At 47.3% G+C, this 13,815-nt stretch overlaps 2 protein-coding genes across 3 annotated transcripts in view; one reads left to right on the top strand and one right to left on the bottom strand.

The window, feature by feature from the left end:
• Window positions 1-1,452: 1,452 nt before the first annotated feature.
• LOC129342530 (thymosin beta-4-like) lies at window positions 1,453-1,813 on the bottom strand. Its single transcript, XM_054998354.1, has one exon. The coding sequence runs from the start codon at window positions 1,751-1,753 to the stop codon at window positions 1,619-1,621; it is 135 nt and encodes a 44-aa protein (XP_054854329.1). The 5' UTR covers window positions 1,754-1,813; the 3' UTR covers window positions 1,453-1,618.
• Window positions 1,814-4,547: 2,734 nt separating this feature from the next.
• The window catches only part of LRRC8A (leucine rich repeat containing 8 VRAC subunit A), a 37,330-nt gene continuing 28,062 nt past the window's right edge, over window positions 4,548-13,815 (top strand). For both annotated transcript variants that reach the window (XM_054998318.1, XM_054998319.1), the window contains exons 1-2: window positions 4,548-4,619; window positions 11,498-11,623. The gene's annotated coding sequence lies outside the window, so the exon portion shown is untranslated. The remainder of the gene's footprint in view (window positions 4,620-11,497; window positions 11,624-13,815) is intronic.

Raw genomic sequence — 13,815 nt, 5'->3', positions numbered from 1 at the left:
TTGTAGCATAAGCTTTCGAGAATCACAGTTTCTCTTCGTCAGATGCATCGTAGATGTTACTAAGTACCTAGGGATGCTCAGGTGAACCTCATTTCACGTGTCCCCCCTCCAACTTTCCATGCACTGGATCGCACAGTCACACTTCCGTGTCACATGTCTGATCAGTTCCTCTCCAACTGTATCCCAGTTTCCCCCACATCCATTCATTGAAATGCAGATCTTGACACTTTCTCATACCTTAAAGAAATGCAGATTGGCAGTTCAAAGGTGCCTTATTCTCACTGGGAAAACAGAACTGAATTGGTGCTTTGCCCTTTGGAATCACTTGCAGATGCAGCCACATAAAGGGGGCTCTTGTGAAATCAGCATTCAGGTGCATGGGGCAAGAACAGCCTGCACGTGCATTGAGAACTAGACATACAATCCTGTCCCTAGTTTTTTTTTTCCAGGTTTTAAAACATTTTATGTGCATATTAAAAAAATTGTGCATTCCAATAATTAAAATCATTTGAACAAAAAAAAATGGCACTCGGTTAACTGCATTTTACAGCTCGCAGGACGTTGATTCAATTTTGCGTATATTTGTGTGTTGGTTGTTGTGGGTTTTCCGGGCTGTATTGCCGTGGTCTTGGCATTGTAGTTCCTGACGTTTCGCCAGCAGCTGTGGCTGGCATCTTCAGAGGTGTAGCACCAAAAGATAGAGATCTCTCAGTGTCACAGTGTGGAAAAGGTGTTGGCAGGTCATTTGTATCTACTCAGGAGGGGTGGGGTTGAGCTGAGTCATCCTGTAAGAGTTTCCCAGGGTGTGGAATGCTAATGGAGGGAGGCTTCACTGTATCCTGAGGAGGTTCTTTTGCATATGGATTGGTGCTTGATGTGCTAATCTTCTCCGCAGGGCTATTGTCGGGGATAGAGTGTTTTGTTAGCCTGGTGTTTTTCAGAACTGGAAACCATGCTCTGTTCATTCTTAAGGTTTCTTCTTTCCTGTTGAAGTTTTGCTTATGCTTGTGAATTTCAATGGCTTCCCTGTGCAGTCTGACAAAGTAGTTGGAAGTGTTGTCCAGTATCAACCCCAGTATCCAGTATCAACCTCAGCTCAACCCCACCCCTCCTGAGTAGATACAAATGACCTGCCAACATCTTTTCCACACTGTGACACTGAGAGATCTCTGTCTTTTGGTGCTACACCTCTGAAGATGCCAGCCACAGCTGCTGGCGAAACGTCAGGAACTACAATTCCAAGACCACGGCAATACAGCCTGGAAAACCCACAACAACCATCGTTCTCCGGCCGTGAAAGCCTTCGACAATATTCGTGTGTTGTTACTAGATTACTGTAGTCCCACCCAGGATCTTCTTTCAGGAAACATGCAAGCTCTTTCATGCCACCGGGACCAAAGCTGGACAGGCAGATGGAAAGGGCAGCAGCGCCTTTGTGCAGCATCAGTAGTTCTCTCTCTATTCTTTTCGCTTTTTTGGGATGTGAAAGGGGTAGTACAGTCATTTAAACGTTATCCAACCTCTTTGCATCTTACCAAGTTAAAACAGCTAAAAGAAGTAAAATAAGAAGGCAATGCTTGTGGAATGTACAGGGCATCATTTGGAAGGGCTGATTTCATTACGATTCACCCGCTGGCTTCTCCTCTTCAATCGTTTCTTTTGAAGACAGTGGGTTTTTCTCTTGCGTTTCTGTCTTCTTCAATTTAGGCTTATCAAATTTCTCAATTTCAGCCCTATCTGGTTTGTCAGACATATCTGCCGATTAATCAGTGATGCTTTGCACAGACACGACTCCGCTCTTTACAGCAGCTGCTCCAGAGGGTAGTATTAATCCTGTCCCTAGTTACTTAGTAACATGTAGAGACTCCCAGTCAATTATTATAGCACAGCCCTATTACCTGAGTAAAAAAGTCCTCCGTCCTGAATAACTCAGTTTTGCATCGTTTATGGGAAGCCAGAAGCGCTTTCCTGACCTGTTCTGGCAGGCCATTCCATAAGGCAGGGGCCACCACAGAGAAAGCATGTGTGCGGGCAGCTCTAGATTTTGTCCAAATGCCGGGTGGCATCTGTTTATCTGCACTCTGTTCAGATAAACAAAGCTGCCATGGCAGGGCACAGGGGGAGAGACGGTCCTGCAGATGTGAAGAGCCAACGCCGCAAAGGGTTTAGTAGTCAAAACTTTAAATTGAGCCCTGTAACTGATGGGTAGTCAACGGAGTGACTGCAGAATGGGAATAACATGCATGCTCAAGCTGCAGTGTTCAGTAGCAAATGTACCTTTCCCACTCTGCCAAATTTTAGTTTGCAAGTCAGTCTGGGGTCTGGGGTTTAGACTAGAGCAAAGCTCACTGGGCCACTTTGGATCAAATGCTCTCTCTTAAACTAAATTCCTTTGCAGGGCTTTTATGAAGTTTAAGCCGAGAGGGAAGACCCTGATCTCCTTTGAGGAAGAGCAGGATTAAAAAGTACCCATCAATGGCCTGACTAGGCATCCTTTTTAAAAAAAAGAAAAAAAACCCACTGAAATCATACGTTCTAACTGCAGGATACCACAGACAATGTAGTAAATAATTATTTAGAACTTCCGTCCCCACTGGGCCACAGATGTATGTCTTGAGAAACACCGAGTGCTTTTCCTTCTGTTACCATCAGGGATCATTTTGAGGGAGAACGCACTGGAACGCAGTTCCGGCAGTTCCCCAAAGAGGTCACATGTCAGGTGGCCCTGCCCACCTGATTCTCAGCCATTTTGGGCCCGTTTGTCCTGGACTGGGGCCAAAACGGCCTGGATCAGGCCTCTGATGGGTGGTGAATCACTCTCCTCTTCAGCAGTGGCCCAATCTGGACCATTTTGGGCCCCTTTTCGGCCATTTTCAGCCCCCTTTTGCCATTTGGGGCCCAATTTCGGCCCTGAATGGCCAGGATTGAGTCCAAAGCAGCCAGGATAGGTGATGTCAAGGGGTGTGGCATGTGCAAATCAGTTATGCTAATGACACACTTCCGGTGACGGCAAGAGGTGTGGCATATGCTAATGAGTTATGCTAATGAGTTCCTCCAGCTCTTTTTCTAGGAAATGACCCCTGCTTCTTTCCATCCTAGCGACTGAATAGCATCTTCCAAGTGGGAGGGGTGAGCAAAAAATGACTGTGGGATCCTGAATTTGCACTGCTGTCACTGCTTCAGTCCCATGCCACTACCACCTTGCCAACTTTTTAACCATCCCCTGTAGCTCTTCTCTTAATAGCAATTTTGCTATAATTTTGCACAGCAATTTACCGCTTTTCTCTGGTTAGTTTCATAGCCTGCTTAAGACTGAGCGTGCCTATTGCGCTTAGAAAGCTGAGAGCAGGTGAGAATCAGTGAAATGCAAAAGGCACAGGGAAACAGACCTGCACAGATCTCTTAATGTATAAAAACATGAAGGGGTACATGTGTTTTACATGTTGCTTCTAAATTGCCTCCCAACAGCAGTTTCCCTCAAGCACCCCACTTGAATTTTACTCCCCCTCCCCTTTCTGCCAAATTCGTAATTTTTAAAAGTTGCTGCTTTTTATTGTTTTACTGCTGTTACTACTGCCAGCATTTGTGGTCTTTACTGAATGGGTTTGTATATTGATTTTTTCAAAACCTTTTGCACCTTCTAAAGAAAGTTTGGGATGTGGCGGATTACATAGTATGAGATTAGTACAATCAATATCATAATTTAAGCGAATAAGGGAAAGTGAAGGTTGTATTGTTTGGTTGGTGTGGTGAAAGAAACAAAAAATATTCATAATTTAATTAGTTTGGGGTTTTTAAACTGATTTTTAGTAATTTTTTAATAAGTAGCTTTTTAAAACCTGGTCATAGATCCAGAGGAGTTAGCCATGTTCGTTTATAGTTGCAAAATAGTAGAGTCCAGTAGCACCTTTAAGACTAACCAACTTTATTGTAGCATAAGCTTTCGAAAACCACAGCTCTCTTGCATCTGACGAAGAGAGCTGTGGCTCTCGAAAGCTTATGCCACAATAAAGTTGGTTAGTCTTAAAAGATGCTACCGGACTCTACTATTTTTAAACCTGAAAAGACACTAATACGTTTTTTCACATATAAGCTGCCATTAATAAATCCCTCTGGCTATCATGGAACCTTCTTCTAAGTAGACCTATTTAGGATTGCTCCCTCCGTCATGCAACGTGGCTGGCTCTTTTTCTTAAAGGGACAGTGCCCTTTTCCAACATGGCCCCCATGCGCGCCTTTCTCCTCCCCCGCAGTAAAGATGGCCGCTTGCCGGCTTCACGGGTTCTGTTGACTACGGAAAGGAAAAAAGGCAACCCTTCGCCGCTCTACCAAACGATCCTTGACCTCTTCCAAAATGGTCGCAGCCTCTTCGGCTCCTTCTAATCAGCCGAACATTTTGCCCTTCTGAAAGATGGTGCCTCCTCCCTTCCGCGCTCGCTCCCCGAAATGGCGCCGTCTAGCGGGAACGACGCGCGAGCCGGCGAGGGCCGGGAGCTGCCGGGGCTGCCCATGCCGGCTGGGTGAGGTCAGTTCCGGGGTGGAGCAGCCCGGAGTGGTGCAGTGAGGGACAAACAAAAGAAGCCGAAGCTCCGGGGACCCAACCGGGAAGGCGCTGCCAGGTGGGTGTGGTGGGGAAAGGGGGCGCCTGAGGGGAGCCCTGGCGGAGGGGCCCTGCGGCTGACGGGGCAGGGGCCGAGAAAGGCGCTGGAGGAGGAAGGGGGTCCGAGAGCCAGGGGCGCTGCCTGGGAGAGCTGAGCAGCCGGGAGGGCTAGCAGCCGCCCTCGCTGGTTATAAACAGCAGCCCAGGCGAAGGTCAGGAGGCCACATTTTCAGTGCAATCCTCGGCGCAGTTGCTCCAGTCGAAGCCCATTGATTTCAGTGGGCTTAGACTGGAGTAATTCGAGATGGGTGGCCATGTTAGTCTCTCTGTAGCAGTAGAAAAGAGCAAGGGTCCAGTAGCACCTAGAGACTCACAACATTTGTGGGAGCCTATGAGGTTTCGTGAGCCAGAGCTCACTTCTTCGGAAAAGAGCAGGAGCCCAGCAGCATCAATAAGACTCACAAAATTTGTGGTATGGTAATGAGTTTTTGTGAGCCACAGCTCACTTCTTCAGAAAAGAGCAGGAGCCCAGTAGCACCTAGAAGACTCACAACATCTGTGGGAGAGTATGAGCTTTCGTGAGCTACAGCTCACTTCAGAAAAGAGCAAGGGTCCAGTAGCACCTAGAAGACTCACAAAATTTGTGGTATGGTAATGAGCTTTTGTGAGCCACAGCTCACTTCTTCAGAAAAGAGCGGGAGCCCAGTAGCATCAATAAAACTCACAACATTTGTGGGAGCGTTTGAGCTTTCGTGAGCCACAGCTCACTTCTTCAGAAAAGAGCAAAGGTCCAGTAGCACCTAGAAGACTCACAACATTTGTGATATGGGAATGAGCTTTTGTGAGCCACAACTCACTTCTTCGGAAAAGAGCACGAGCCCAGTAGCATCAATAAGACTCAAAATTTGTGGTAGGGCATGAGCTTTCGTGAGCCACAGCTCTCTTCAGATACCAGGTTCCTTGCAAGGTATCTGAAGAAGTGAGCTGTGACTCACGAAAGCTCATGCCCTACCACAAATTTTTGTGCTGCTAGGCTCTTCTTGCTCTTTTCTACTGGAGTAATTCTGTTTAGGATTGCCCTGTCTTCAGGTGCCGTTGGGCTTCTGTTTGAGGCTAACACAAATGCAGTCTCTTCACGTGTCCCTGGACTCCAGGTTTACTTGGCTGCCACAGCCTAGCACGACTCCCCATCTGGAGTTAATCTTATTTATTTTTTGGCTGTGGAAAGAGGGGGTCAGGGTGGAATCAGCAACCCTGAGGACTAGTCAGCTCTTGCTGCTTATAGATCAAGATGGGTAGCTGTGTTTGTAGCCGTAGAAAAGAGCAAGAGTCCAGTAGCACCTAGAAGACTAACAAAATTGGTACTAGGGTATGAGCTTTCAGGAGTCACAGCTCACTTCTTCAGGTATCCTGGAGGAGTAGCAACTTCTGGAGGAGTAGCAACTTCATTTATTTACCAGCATTCATGTATTTACCAGCATGATATACACTGGTAGGGATCTCTGCTGGTTTGAAATCTTTACAGATCTGCATTTATATTCACAGCACACGCTATATAAGAAGTGCCCTCTAGCCTGCTCTTTAGCATTGGGAAGGGGTGTATGGGGAAGAGGGTTGCGGGAAAGCGTTAAAAATTTGCAGGGGGGGCACAAGCAGTGGGCCCTGAAGAAGATGGGGGGAACAAGGGGGTGGAGGGAAGGAAGTCTCAGTTAGGAAAGGGGTGGTCAGTGGGCTTGAGGCTGCAGCATTTGGGCAGAGAAAGCGAGAGCTGCCTTTTGTATGGAAAGCTACACGAGACGTAGAGGTATGAGCTGGCCACTTAGGAGCTGGTTGGGTGCAGGGCAGAGATTAACAGGGACAACATGGAGGAGAGAACTCCAAAGATTTTTGGGAAAGATTTTTTCAATGAATGGCAGACTTGGGTGGACCATGAGGGACAACTGGCAGTGGTTGGGAGGAGAGAGAGTTAGTTTGAAAGCGGATGTGGGGGGTGGGGTGGGCTTTTTGGCATTGAGGTGGGTGATGGAGAGTTTGGGGGTCAACCAGGTAAATAAGAGGGATCTCCTTGGTTTTGATGATCCGTATGGTACAGAAGAGGGAACTTGGCTGTGGGGTGGTCAGGGAAGGGGCTGGCAAGCTGGTGAGACTGGAGACGAGCCCGTAAAATATATCCTTCCTGAAAAGGGTCTCTTCCGTGTGCCTGAAGGTTTCCTTGCTTCCTTTTCCTCTTGGTCACTAGTGGCAAGAGGTGGGTGATGCCACCAGGAATGGAAATGGAAGATGGGAAGAAAGCTGGAAATGGGACTGGAGAAGATAAGGAAGGTGGGGGGGTCAGAACAGGCTTACTGTGCAATCCTTAACAGAGTTACACCTTCTAAATCCGCGGGCTTAGGGTGCTACTCATCTTAGCAACTGGATGGTCACATCAGGCCATCGATGGAAGGGGACTTTGAAAGTTGGGAGATGGGGCAGGACCGTTCTGCCTCAGAAACTTAGAGCGCTCAGAGGGGGTGAATGAAGGCAGATTTGAAGGGGAATGAGACTGGGAATAAAAATTGAACGGTTCAGAGGGCATGAGGCCACAGAGAAGCCAACCCTGGGGGTGCTTCAAGGCAGCCTTTTTAGGGGAGCAATTATTTCCAAAGGAGGAGGGAAGGAGGACGGCCCCTTGCCACACTTGTTGCTGGCACCTCCCGGGGCTGCTGAACAAGTGAAGGGAGATCAGGCAGTGGGGAGAGGCTTGAAACTGGCCAGGCAGATGGTAGGAAGCGGTCTCGGCTGATGCACGGTTGGCGGGCTGAGTTGGTGAGTCAGGCTGTGAGCAAGCCGTAAGCGGGCTGGAGAAGGGAGTGTGGGAACCCTGACGATGTTACTAGTCCCTGTTTATTTATTCGCTGCTGCCATGAGAATAGAGGGGGTGGCACCAAAGAGGGCAGGGGTTCTGGACCAGGGCTGGAGAAATAAAAGGGGACCACGGAGAAAGTGTTTGAAGTGATAACGAAGAGTGGTTGGCGTGGAGGTCGGCTGGCGGAGAGTGTGGTGGGACTGCGGGGAAACATACTGTAGGGGGGGGGAGCTGAAGAGGGTGTCATTGGATATGGTGGGGTATGTTGGGGGCAGTGCAGGGGTGGTTCCATGTCCACGGGAGAAGCTAGAGGTGGACTGGGAAAGGGGGTGGGACGTCTGCAGGAGAAAGGCTGAGTGGGAGAGGCAAAGATTAGGGGGTGGGAATGGAGATCATGGCAGGAAAGGATTGTGAGAAGGGGGTGAGCTGTGGGGGCCTTTGAGGAGGGAATAGCTGGATTTTTGATGTTATATTTGCCCCCCTCCCCTCCCAGATCTCTCTTGATTTAAAGTACTGACAGAGATGTGCTTTGTTGCGCGATGCCTTGCAGCCCTTTGGCTGCCTTCTGCTTTTTGGGATTTGATTTGTCCAAGCCTGCCAGCCCCGAGGTGGTGGTTGCTGCTGCAACAACGGTGTATGTGCGTGTGTTGGAGACGCATCATGTCTCTTAAGGGTTATGGGATGGTTCCGCTTACATAGAGAGGGGAAGGTCATCTGGGGTTACTATCTCCGCACCGAGTGGGGAAAGAAAGAGAAACAGCACCGGTTGTGGCAGTTCTTGGAAGTTGGCTTAAGTCGGGGATGGATGAAATGTGTGGCCTGTTTAAATTCCTTGAAATTAGGATTGAGTCCTTGGTATTTTTTTTGTCTCTTAATGGCTAGTTAAGAAGAAATGACTGACCACTCATGCTTCTTTGTCTCCTCTTTTGAAATTGTGTATCTCATGTTTGGTTTCTATGAAACACCCCCCTGTTTAGATGCTTCAAAAGCAGGAAAAAGGGAAATGAATCAGTGAGAAAGTATAGTTATAATAATTTGTAATCAAGTCACAGACTTTACAGGTTCATGAAAGAGGGTGTGGAGAGAGTTCTCTCTCTGTCTCCTATGATGCTAGGCCATGGGGGAAGTTACTCAATAAAATACTCATTATGTTCAAAGCGGTCAAAAGAAAGTGCCTCTCCTTGTCACAAGGCCATGGTGGCTTTAAAAAGTGATTAGACAAATTCATGAAGGGTAAGCCTATTGATGACTGTCAGCCACATCAGCCAAATTGGGAGCCTCCATGTTCAGAATGGTAGAGTCCAGTAGCATCTTTAAGACTAACCAACTTTATTGTAGCATAAGCTTTTGAGAGCCACAGCTCTCTTCGTCAGATGCATCTGACGAAGAGAGCTGTGGCTCTCGAAAGCTGACGATGCATCTGAAGAAGAGAGCTGTGGCTCTTGAAAGCTGACGATGCATCTGAAGAAGAGAGCTGTGGCTCTTGAAAGCTGACGATGCATCTGAAGAAGAGAGCTGTGGCTCTCGAAAGCTGACGATGCATCTGAAGAAGAGAGCTGTGGCTCTTGAAAGCTGACGATGCATCTGACGAAGAGTTCTGTGGTTCCCGAAAGCTTATGCTACAATAACGTTGCTTAGTCTTAAAGGTGCTACTGGACTCTTTACTATTTTGCAACTACAGACAAACACAGCTAACTCCTGGATCTATGTCCATGTTCAGAGGCAGTCTGTCTTATATTAATAGGTGCTGGGTGGGGTTTTGCTTCTGCTTACTAGCTTCCCGGAAGCATCCTGGTTTAGAAAGGGGATGCTGGAGTACATAAACTGTGGTCTGATCCAGTAGAGCTCTTTTATTGTGGGATTTGAAGTACAGGCCTCCTAAATGCATTCTCACATGCAAGAGAATGTAGTCATGAAGTGGCAGAGGCCTGTGGCAGTAGAATACATTGCTGCAGGTGATAGATTCCAGCGCTGAATGCTCCTTCGTATACAGTTATCCCTGCAAATGGAAAATTGATACGGCAGGGAGAAAGGTTTGATACTCAATGCTGTTGCAGTACAGGTTTTCTGTTTGCAGGGAGTGTCCGTAGGGGAGCAAGCTGCAGTGTGTGGGCTTTCATAATCCTCTGTCCTGCTGCCTCAAGTCTCTGCCTCCTTGTTTGGCGCCTCATTCCCCTGCATGTGTGAACCCGGTCTTAATCAGTTCTTTGGTGGCACGTTGTTCCGTTGACTGGCGTGGAATGTGGGTGTGCTACACCTGCAGCCACCTGGCATGCTTTGTGACCTCACCTGCAGCTGTAGCTAAAGACCAGTTGAAGAACCATAATTAAAGATGAAAACCTTGCGGGTATTAAAACTTGTCCCACGTGTCGCATTATCCCCGTTTACCACAAATAGCTCTGTTACTGAAGGTGTTCATTGTTGGTGATAAGGGACTAATTCCACATTTCCTTTGGGGAAAGTTGTTGGATGTGTTTGGCTCACTCTTGGGGCCTGCCTAATTGGCTTCTTTCGGGGTTCAAATAGGTTGACTAATGAAACGGGTCACTTTAGATTTTTTCTCTCCTTTCTTTCTCTGCAAGTATGTAGCTTGTGTTGCTTGCTTAGAGCAAACTGTATCCACGGGTACCTTTTTGCCCTTGCCTTGGAAGTATGTCCACGAGAACTTGCCACCACATACCTGGTGTTAGTCATCAGTGTTCTGAAAAGATGAAGAACCATCTTTTTGTAATGTTTTCCTGCCTGGTCGCCTGGAGGTGATTCTTTCTCAAGATAGGTGACCAGGCAAGTTCCTGTTTACAAACTTGACACGGGGCACCACCCACACTGGACTGGATGATTGGCTCTTGTGGTAGCAGAAAATTGATGAAATTGTCTTTTACTTGGGGATCACAGACGTGATAGCCATATGAGGGCTTCTAGTTTTCTGTGTGTTTAAACTTTGGTTCTTCTACATCTGTGAGCTTATGTGGCTTGCGGTGTTTTCTAATTCAGAGGAGTTAGCCATGTTAGTCTGTAGTGGCAAAATAGTAAAGAGTCCAGTAGCACCTTTAAGACTAACCAACTTTATTGCAGCATAAGCTTTCGAGAGCCACAGCTCTCTTCATCAGATCTGACGAAGAGAGCTGTGGTTCTTGAAAGCTTATGCTACAAGAAAGTTGGTTAGGCTTAAAGGTGCTACTGGACTCTACTCATTTTTTCTAATTGTCTTTAAAAATGAGAGCAGTGATGATACTGAGGGTGAAGAGGGAGGGTAGCAGGCACCCCTCAAAAATACTTTGTGCTTCCTCATACATCTCACTAGAAAAGTAGCATAGCTTCATATATCTCAGAACACTGCCAATCCTTTACTTCTGGTTAATGTCTGGTTTCCCCAGTGTGGCTCACAACATTATTCTCCTCTCCTCCATTCTGTCTTAGCAACAACATCCCTGTAATGGCACTTAGGCTGTAAGAGTTGACTGGCCCAAGGACACCTGGTGAGTTTCCATAGCTGAACAGAGATTCGAACCCAGGTCTCCTAGATCCTACTCAGTTGCTCTAACCACTGCACCACACTGGCTCTCAGTTACTGAGTTTAAGTAAGAAGATACTGATATTGCAGGAGGTTTAAAATTTTAAAAAGACTCCTTTCCTCTTTTCTCCCAACTTCTAACCTGGCAAGTGGAGAAGGGTATAATTTTTCTGGTGGTTGGTCTTGCTGCCTCCCCTGCACAACCCTGCTTGGCAAGGGGTAGTTACAAAAGAAACCCTGGCTCCTCTGTTATTGGCCTTTGCTAATCCTTTACTCCCGCAATGGGCTATTCTAGAGTCACCCCTGTACAATAATAACAGCGACCAAAATTGCAAGGTCAGTTGTGAGGAGGAGGATTACAGAACCTTTTTGCACACTTCAAAATGATAGCAAAAATACTCAGGGAGAGGGGGGGACGGATCTTTCTGCACCGCACTTGGCAATGGCTGTGGCTTCATGTACCTTTGCAAAGCATTCCAGGTGAGCCCCACCCCATCCTAACCTGCATTTGTAAGTCAATATTGTGTGTTTATTTTAGGGAAGCTGCTCCCATGGCTCTTGGGGAATGCGTCCCTTCGGCACCCGCTCAGGATCCAGCTCTCAGAGGCAGCATCCGTCGGCAGCACAGAGGCCTGAAGTACAGATAGCAGACGCCAGCCACAGGGTGAGGGGCCTATGTCCTATTCCTATGGGGCTGCTCAGGAGAATATGTGCTTGGTAATACGGTTTTTATTTTAATTTCATGCAAAAGCAAGACGAGAGGGTAAGGCCAAGTGGAAAAAGCCTGCAGGCTAAAAGGATGAAGCAAGGGTGGTGGGAAAGGGAAACATCCCTGCATCTCATTGCTGCTTAGGCGTGACTTGAATCTGAAATGTGTTTTGAGGACTGAGGATTGTTCCGTTGTGCAACCCAGAGAGGGGCTTCACCTCTGAAGGCTGGGCTCGGAAGCCTCTGCCAAAGTTGCAGTTCGGCAGTACTGAGTTCTCCAAATGCTGCAGGCTGCAGCTACCATTTGTGAGCCTTTCCCACCAGCAGGCCCCTTTCTTCTGCCCTTCATGTCTTTTACTGTGTGACACTTATGCCCAGGGCGTTTTGTCTGGGGAAAGAGGTGGTGGAACTCAGTGGGTTGCCCAAGGAGAAAATAGTCACATGGCTGGTGTCCCCGCCCCCTGATCTCCAGACAGAGGGGAGTTGAGATTGCCCTCCGCGCCGCTGGAGCAGCGCGGAGGGCAATCTCAACTCCCCTCTGTCTGGAGATCAGGGGGCGGGGACACCAGCCATGTGACCATTTTCAAGAGGTTCCGGAACTCCATTCCACCGTGTTCCTGCTGAAAAAAAGCCCTGCTTATGCCCCTTCCTCTCAAGTATGTCCCTGTCCCTCCAGCTTTCAGTCCTCTGAACTTACCTTTCAGATATTCTGTATGTGTGTCTTACTGCTTCTCAACAGAGAATTTAATTGTAAAGCGTTGAACTTCTGAGCAATGGACTCTGGTTGCCCCCCCCCCCCAGATAGTGGTTCTTCTGGGGAACTGATGGTCTTTCCTATTGTCCTTTTTGTGTTTCTTCCAGGCTTTTCTTTTTCCATTATTGCTCTTGCTACCTCTTGTAGCCACAGCCCGAGCCTCACCAAAGGAATGTCCCAACCGTGTATTTTTAGGAGTAATGGGGTTATGATTTAAATTAAAGTGCTGACTTAATTAAGCAATTGCAAGTTCTCTGTTCAACAGCTCTAATGGGTACTCTGGCAATAATATACTATTCTGTTCTGAAAGCTGGATTATTGTTCTGTTATATGTATAAGAGGCATGAGATGTCTTAACAGCCCAGCTTTTGCAAGGAACTCACCGAGCCAGTCATGAACTACCATTTAACTTCCCTCGAGACTGTAGTTGCGCCTAGAAATTCAGCTGTCGTCAGGGGACCCTACAGATGAACAGATTTCTAGGTGCTGTCTAACCAGACTGGGGATGAAAAACTACTCATTAAAAACTATTCCTGTGGCAAAGAACCAAGTCTTCTTGTTACATATGGAGTGCAACTAACACCTAAAGGAAAATACATTTTGTAACCGAGTATTAGTTGGTCTCCCTCCTTCCCATAGTGTTACGTCTGTGGCTGTCACAACTCTGGCCTTCCAGAACTCTTTCCCACACTGAGTTGTCGGCCAAGAAACATGGCAGAAGATGACTAGCATAGCAAGAGGACAACAGGGCACGTTCTAGAGTACAAACTGGGTTGCTTTGGGAGAGAGGAGCTGTTTTTTATCTGCCATTATTTTCTTTGGATCGAAGAACGCTTAAAGCTTTTAAGGGACCCATTGTGATTGCTTGAAAGCTTCTGGTCTGGATGAGACACTCACCTTTTCAGAATGCTGTTTTCTGTGCTCCCCGAGTGGTAGCAGATAGCTTAGAACTCTTCTCCTTGTTATCTGAGGAAAGGTGGTATGTTCGTGTCACAATTGCTAGGCTGTAGAACGTGGGGTATATCTGTGCTCTAGAACCCCCTGGCCCTGAGAACATGGGAGAGAAGTAGGTGAGCGTAGGGATCTATTACCCATGAGATTTTAATTCCACCCATTTTCCAGGGAGCTCAGGGTGGCATGCATAATTCTGTCCTCCTGCATTTTCTCTTCATTAATTATACTGTGATGAGGGTTAGACCAAGAGAAACGTCCAATCGGCTCCGTGAGCTGGCTGAGATTTGAATTCGGATCTCCCTGGTCCCAGTCCAACCTCACTGCATGATGCTGCCTCATACGGATAATGCTCACTTTGAAATATTTCCCCTCCTACAGTAGCTGGTTTTAAAACATTTTTCCTCTGTTCTTTCTTCCAGTTTTCCTTCTTTCTAGTTCTT

Source organism: Eublepharis macularius, chromosome 14 (genome assembly GCF_028583425.1).
Source record: "Eublepharis macularius isolate TG4126 chromosome 14, MPM_Emac_v1.0, whole genome shotgun sequence".
NCBI lineage: Eukaryota > Metazoa > Chordata > Lepidosauria > Squamata > Eublepharidae > Eublepharis > Eublepharis macularius.
Note: the sequence above shows the minus strand (reverse complement) of the source record. Positions and strands in the feature narration are given on the sequence as shown.